Source organism: Littorina saxatilis, linkage group LG17, assembly GCF_037325665.1.
Source record: "Littorina saxatilis isolate snail1 linkage group LG17, US_GU_Lsax_2.0, whole genome shotgun sequence".
NCBI classification, from domain to species: Eukaryota; Metazoa; Mollusca; class Gastropoda; order Littorinimorpha; family Littorinidae; genus Littorina; species Littorina saxatilis.
In genome coordinates this window covers 6,758,700-6,766,684 of record NC_090261.1, presented here as the reverse complement: position 1 = coordinate 6,766,684, position 7,985 = coordinate 6,758,700, and the positions used below count along the sequence as shown (strand labels likewise).

At 41.5% G+C, this 7,985-nt stretch overlaps 1 protein-coding gene across 1 annotated transcript in view; it reads left to right on the top strand.

Moving 5' to 3' along the window:
• The first annotated feature begins 1,321 nt into the window (after positions 1 to 1,321).
• The window catches only part of LOC138953576 (WD repeat-containing protein 43-like), a 28,736-nt gene continuing 22,072 nt past the window's right edge, over positions 1,322 to 7,985 (top strand). Inside the window, exons 1-3 of the mRNA XM_070325419.1 lie at positions 1,322 to 1,533; positions 6,500 to 6,640; positions 7,434 to 7,555. Coding sequence (XP_070181520.1) covers positions 1,342 to 1,533; positions 6,500 to 6,640; positions 7,434 to 7,555 — 455 coding nt within the window. The 5' untranslated portion in view covers positions 1,322 to 1,341. The remainder of the gene's footprint in view (positions 1,534 to 6,499; positions 6,641 to 7,433; positions 7,556 to 7,985) is intronic.

Sequence of the window (7,985 nt, the reverse complement as noted above, 5' to 3'; positions counted from 1 at the left end):
TAGTGTTTTGCTCAGAACATTCCCACCCAAGCAGAGCCGCGCTAGGGGTACGCATTACTATATTATGATGTCGGGAGCAGATATCAATGTAACCATAGACCTATATTTAGACTAATATATATAGTCTAAATATAGGTCGATCCCTGGTGTAACCGAGTGCCGAAACACCACAATCACCTTTTGAGGCGAAGTCCAATCAAACAGGATTGAAAATTTTAGAGCTTATTTCTAAGCCCTATAAAAACTGTTATGCATTCGCAAAGGAATCCATGAACATACAGAGAGACAAAAGCCGCCAGACCCCATCACAAACAGAACTCTACAATCCACAGGTGTTGCCTACTTCAAAGGCGAACAACTCTGCAGAGTCTGCTGTGAAGGGCGACGGTAGTCTCCCTTGTCACACTCGCCCCCGTTTGAATGAACTTTGTCCCCAAAGTTCCGAACCATGGACCCGCCAAGCTTAGGTCCTTCCCACGTTCGTGGAATGGGAACAGCACGAAAAATGATTCAGTGGCCATAACGCCATTCCTGAACATATCATGTCGAGTCCTATATCCTGTCGACGACGCCAAACTGATGTAACCGAGTGCCGAATGACACCACAATCACCTTTGGAGGCGAAGTCCAATCAAACAGGATTGAGAATTTTAGAGCTTATTTCTAAGCCCTTTAAAAACTGTTATGCATTCGCAAAGAAATCCATGAACACATATACAGAGAGACAAAAGCCGCCAGACCCCATCACAAACAAAACTCTACAATCCACAGGTGTTGCCTACTTCAAAGGCGAACAACTCTGCAGAGTCTGCTGTGAAGGGCGACGGTAGTCTCCCTGTCACATCAGTGAAGATAGATTGCCATTATTTAATACTAACTTTAAAATAAATAATGAGTGGCTGCTGACACGTACCGGTTGATCATGTTTAAAACCAAGGATAAGCCACACATTGTTTATAAAATAGCTAAAATTCTTCAGCTTCTTGACCCTGAACATACTAAATACCAACCCCTCCCCCCCCCCCCCCCCCCCCCTCTCGGGCTTAACTGCTCCGCCCCTGCCACAAACTCCTTTATCCAGCTCTACTCAAACGTACTCCACTCGCTGAACTTAAAATGTCCAAAAAGTACCCAGTCCATTTATTGCAAGAAGAAGATTTTTTGGGGGGGAGGGGGGGGGGGGGGGGGGGGGGGGGGCAATGCAGCCGGAAGCGGTTGGGTGCGGGGGGTGGAGGGGGGAGGGGGAGGGGGTCTTTCTTTTATATGGGTTTGTGTATTTAGACAAAATAACAGGAAGTTGAACTATGGAACATGCGCAGTTTGTCCCACGTGTTTGTAAAGATGGCGGGGCTCCCCAACATCGCATCATCTTTTTCTCCCAAAGGAGATTATTTGGCATATGCAGGCTTTGATGGAGTTTTGAAAATCTGGGAAACGACGACCGGAAATTCTGTTGCAGATTTCAGTCCAAGTAAACATCTGACAGCGACTTGCACTTGCTTGCAATGGGGACCTGGCCGCCACCTGAAATCCGTAAGTTTCGATACGTGACCATGTGTCAGGCAAGAATTGCTTAGCTTGTAATATTTCAATGTCGAAAGTGATTCTGTTTGTAATGTTCCGATGAAAGCACTGTGATGTAGCAGTGATTTTTGTGTGATACAAACAAGTAGGAGACGCATGTATTTAGAGACCAATGGACATTCTCAGTCCGCTTAGCGCCCTTCTCACTGTACTGAAACAGCCCTACTTAAAGGCATATGTACTCGATGACTATACACGCTAATTGCTTTACCAACAGCTGGAGACATGCTAAATTAAGTTCCCTGCAAAATATTGTGGTCTAGGACCCCTTCAATGTTGAGATATGTTAATTTTCATTTTGATCTGGATCGTCCTATTTATAGATTTGCCAACAGAGGTAGCGTTGACGCAAGGGAAATAACTCCGCGTCTTTGTTTACATCCAAAGTTTTTGAGACTCTAAAACAAGCTGTAATGCATGTATATGGTCCGCGCATGGCGACATATCGTCATTACATGGTCTTATGGTGCGTTTGACATCGATTATGGGCAAACTACACTTTGTAAACACGGGAGCGCGTACATATGCCTTTAAAGTAATCAGTGACATTCTGTCTGCTCTGGATGGTGGTGATGTGTCAGTGCTTACCCAACTTGACCTTTCTGCAGTGTTCGACACGATTGACCATGTCACGCTTCTCCATAGACTTCAGACTCTGTACGGCATCTCCGGTCCACCGCAAGCATGGCTTGAGTCAGGACTATCTCATTGGCAGGACTCAGGCTGTGCTTGTCGATGGCCAGATGTCTGCTCCAGCCCCACTTTCTTTCGGCGTTCCTCAAGGTTCAGTGCTCGGTCCCATCCTTTTCATCATTTACAGTATATTACACTGAGCCCCTCTCCACACTGATTCAAAACCATTCTGTTTTAAATCAGTCTTTGGCTGATGACACCCAGCTGTATAAATCCAGTCCCCCTGCAGACACATTCCGCCATCCAGACCATTCAGACATGCATCACTGATGTTAAATCTTGGATGGTCGATAACAAACTTAAGCTGAATGATGATAAGACAGAAGTCTTACTGTGCAAAAAGAAGAACACTACATTTCCCTCTCCTCAACCTGTTTCTGTTCAAATAGGCAACACCGACATTCTTTTCTCACCATCAGCTAGAAACCTTGGATTCACCCTTTCATCTGACATGACCCTTAACAAACATATATCTTTAGTCTGTAGAGCAGCTTATTTTGAGCTTCGTAAGATCAGCACCATTCGCCACACACTCTCCTCTCAAACAACTAACACTCTTGTCTGTGCCTTTGTTCTTTCTAAACTTGACTACTGCAACTCTCTTCTCTCTGGCTGTCCTCTGTACCTCCTGCATAAACTACAAAAAGTCCAAAACTCGGCAGCACGCCACATTCTGAAAGCACGAAAACGAGATCACGCAACACCACTTCTTCACACACTGCACTGGTTACCTATTCAACTTCAAGCCCGCATTGACTACAAACTGTCCACCCTCTGCTTTAACTTCTTTTCTGGCTCGTCTCCTGCTCACTTCTCTGAACTCCTCACCGTCTATTCTCCAGCAAGACAACTCCGTGCCTCTTCTGACTGTCGCATCCTCACCATTCCACACACCAAAACCAAAACATACGTACAACGCACTTTTACTTTCTGCGCACCCACACAATGGATTTCTCTCCCCTTTCACATCCGCCACTCTGTCACCCCAAGCATTCAAACGAGCACTTAAAACGCACCTCTTCAAGAAATACAACCCCTGATTTTGTTTTCTCAGTCCATCAGTAGGCTACATGTAGTGTATTTGTTTTAGTGATAATGTGATAATGTATAAACATCTAGGGCTGTTTTCAGTATTGTTGATAACATGTTCTGTTTTATTAAGGGTATTCAGCTGGTATTTTCTTGGTTTCACTACCTATTTTATTCATGTTTTTATTATTTAGTTAGTGGAAGAATCTTTTGTATACGTATGTTTGATGGTGTATGCTAAATTAATTAAGCGTTGCTGACTATGAATGTAGATATGTAAATGCTTGTATAAGTTACTGTGTTTTAATTTTAAATGTGTCGAGCGCAAAGAGCATAATTGTAAAGTTATGATGTTGCGCTATATAAATGCTCATTTATTATTATTATTATTATTATTATGCCCCGTATGGTGGTACTGAACATTTACACTTTGCGGCTAAAACTGTAAAAGTAAACAAGTCGCGTAAGGCGAAAATACAACATTTAGTCAAGCTCAGTCGAACTCACAGAATGAAACTGAACGCATTGCATTTTTTCCGCAAGACCTGTCCACCGCTCGTGGCAAAGGCAGTGACATTAACAATCCAGAAAAGCGCGGTAGCGGTTGCGCTGAGGAGGATAGCACGCTTTTCTATCTCTATTTTTTTTAACTTTCTGAACGTGTTTTTAATCCAAACATGTCATTTCTATATGTTTTTGGAATCAGGAACGGACAAGGATTAAGATGAAATTGTTTTTAAATCGATTTCGGAAATTAAATTTTAATCATAATCAGATATATTTTATATTTTTAATTTTCAGAGCTTGTTTTTAATCCAAATATAACATATCTATATGTTTTTGGAATCAGAAAATGATGAAGAATACAATAAATGTAATTTTGGATCGTTTCATAAAAAATAATTTTAATTACAATTTTCAGCTTTTTAATGACCAAAATCATTAATCAATTTTTAAGCCTCAAAGCTGAAATGCAATACCAAAGTCCGGCCTTCGTCGAATATTGCTGGACCAAAATTTCAATCAAGTTGATTGAAAAATGAGGGTGTGACAGTGCCGCCTCAACTTTTACAAAATGCCGGATATGACGTCATCAAAGACGTTTATCCAAAAATGAAAAAAATCCGGGGATATCATACCCAGGAACTCTCTTGTAAAATTTCATAAAGATCGGTCCAGTAGTTTACTCTGAATCACTCTACACACACGCACGCACAGACACACACATACACCACGACCTTAGTCTCGATTCCCCCCTCTATGTTAAAACATTTAGTCAAAACTTGACTAAATGTAAAAACGGTGACATGGAAGCTACCACAGAAATCAGAGCTTAATGATACGTAACCCCACCAGGGATGTTGTTACAAATTCACACCTATAGGACAAATGTCCTGAGCTCTTCAGCATCAATAGGACATTTGACCGCTTTCAGAAATGTCAATAGGAAATCGTAATTTTGTGAAAAACACTGTCCATGGGTTGGCTCCAAAATCATGTGCACGCACACACATGCTTCAACACACACACACATACATGTAGTATTTTCACCCAACATTTTTGCATACATTGTTTTATTCATTTAGTTTCAAATAGGACATACACAAAAAGAAACAAACAACTAAAAAGCAATAAAAACGTTCATCACTCTTTTTTTGATTGTCTCACAAATTGCAAGGTTTGACTAGAAAATGAAATACTGAGAAAAATAATAAGTCCGTTTCAACACAGATTCGACAAAGCAGTATGGTCTCTTTGATGTCAAGGTCTTACCAACCAAACAGTGTCGGCCATGAATTGTTAAAAGACTGTTTCTGCGAATTTCCTGCTGTGCTGACACCATGTCCTGTACAAATGACAACACTTCTCTTTTTGTAGTTGTGTCAGTTTCAGCGGCGACACTGTCATTGGCACTGTCATTTTCAAGAATGACGCTCGGCGTGTTTTCACCTGTTTTTGACCCAAACGTAGCACAGGATGCCGTTGAAAGACAAAGGTGTTCAGCTTTTGTCGATCTTTGGGAGTCCTTAGTTTTATTTCAGTGTCATAATTCAATGCGCTTCTTCAAAATATCTCGAACTAAAACCAAAAGCAGACGTAAGCAGACCTGGGAACCCATCCGATTTCGCCGTATTCTGTACGCATGATTGTCAAGAATACGATCAGTACGGTCAGTGGGAAAAAAATACGACGAGAAAAATTCCTAGACTACTTTTATTCACAAGCCCATCTTGAAGCCGATCCAGTATTTTGACACATGATTACAGTTATTGTCAGTAAAAATTGAAAAAAAGGATTTGTTTTAAATGTACACGTATAGGTAAACTTAATTAACGATGTGGCGGACGCGTGTGAAGCATGTTTGAATCATGGATGTTCAAATGCTGTGTGGAGTACGCTCATTTTTCTGAAAATACACCAAGTTTGTTTGAGAATACGCTAAGTGCAAAACAGGGGTTCCCATGTCTGCGTAAGACTTGTAATCAGTTGGGGTTGTCTCCCGTACTCCTAACTTTAGTGTGCTACAGAAGGGTGTTCCCAAACGGCTCATGTCACAAACGGTTCGGAATTCCCGAAAAAGCAAGATCCGCACTGCACAACTTCTGTGCACCTGTACGCGAGAGTGCTCGGTCGCGTTTTTAAAATGTGTGTATCTTGAAGGGAAAATATCGCGCTGTCCGAAGGAATGGAGTTCTTATCGGACAATGACAGCGCTCAGTTCAAAACGATAGGACATCTGACCGCCATGCGGCTATGTGAATCGGACATTTGAGCCTTTTAATCGATCTATGTCCGATGTCCGACGCCTAACCACATCCCTGCCCCACTGTAAGGGACATCACATTCTAAAGCAAGTCAAAATGTATGCATTCTCTTTTAGTGTAACATTAAATACCCACGTAGCTGTCTATCTGCAGAAAGCTGACCACAGACACAATGGAATTGGAAGGGCTACAGGCTGAATAAAAGTGGGAGGGGGAGTAGAACTAGAAGTACAGCAGATGCATGATTTTGAATTTTTTTTTTTAAGTAATCCCTTCTTTGACTTGTGAACTGGTTATAGGTATTTTAGTTTCAAACCATTGAAAGACTAAGATTCAATAGATCTTTTGTATTTCTGTTAACTTGATTTTAGAAATTAGCATTGCTAGTAATGCTGCATCAGTACATGTATACATTTTTATGTTTTCAGCCCCACACACCCCGGAAGAAAAAGAAAAGGAAGTCAGATGTGGAGGCAGCAGTCGGTAGCCTTGACCTTGTGGCCATGGGTACGACGAGCGGCACAGTGCTGTTGTATAGTTTTGCTAGAGGCCAAGTTCACACACATTTGGTAAGTCATCATATTTAACTTAGGCCAAAAATAAAATTTTGGTTTAACTTTAACTTGTTTAAGGTAACCCAACTGACCCTATTTTTTCCTGCCGACCCTAAAACTTTTTTTTCATTTATAAGATTAAGGGAGGTGACCTTCTTTGAACTCGACATCACACGTGACAGTTGCAATGGCGGCTTTGACTTCGAGCATCTGCTTTGCAAAATGCTTTCGCAAATGCGATCACGGGGAAGACATCCATATGATCAGCAAGTATTCATCAAACACTTCCTTGGGAAGAAAAAAAACTGACCTACCGACCACATTTTTTGGGTCACGTTACCCTAAACCAATTTTTGTTGTTGTTGGCCTTAGCAATAAGTCCATTCGGTCCTTACTTTTTACTACTTATCTGCTTACTTTTTACTACTTATCTGCTTATGTCTCACATTCTCAGCCTCTCTCTCCCTCTCAAGGTTTAATCGTCACAGATCCATCCATGCTTTGACATGGCATAAAAATGTGTCTTGTTCGACAGCCTGGCTGCTCTCTGAGCAGAGTTGCAACTCTTTTACTAAATACATTTCATAACTAACAGTAACACCTATATTTTTATTATCCTGCAAACACGATGCAGCAAAAAAAAAACAAACACCTCCATGCTACAGAGGAAGCAGCAATGCTATTGACTTTTGCTACGAGTTTGAGTTGAAGGATGCTCTTCGTCTTATCCTGTCCAAAATCTTTGAAAGATCTGCAGTGATGTACACAATAAGGAAGGTATCTTCATTGTCTTGTTTTGTTTCTGCAGGAAAAGGGGCACACAGACCAGGTGACAGACGTGTGCTGGCATCCAGACGGCACCACCTTGTACAGTAGTTCCCTTGACGGCCATGTGGTAGAATGGGACGTTGCCTCTTCACAAGTCAGAGAGTGAGTTTTTTGTCACAATGGTTTTAAAAGAACTGTAGCAGAGGTGTTGTAATGATTATAGCAAGTTCAATAATTTGTTGTTCCTTGGATGTTTTGCTTGTGTGTGCGATCATGTGTTGGAACTGTCGACGGAATACATTGTTTTTCCACCCAAGTTCTCATTGCATGCATCTGTGTTCAATTGATAGTGATTTGCAAAGAGAGAACTCTACAGTAGTTATAACTTACGTAGTTGGGGGGGGGGGGGGGGGGGGGTTGGTTGGTTGATGTGAGCTGAATGAGATGTGGCCTGTCTTTTTTAGCAGAGCTCTCATCTTTAATGTTGCGAGGGATTCAAAACAGCATTTGAGACAATGACAAAAGGTGACGTTTTCATGTCAGTATGTCCCAAATGACATCACCAGTACATTTTTCATTCTATCTAATCTGT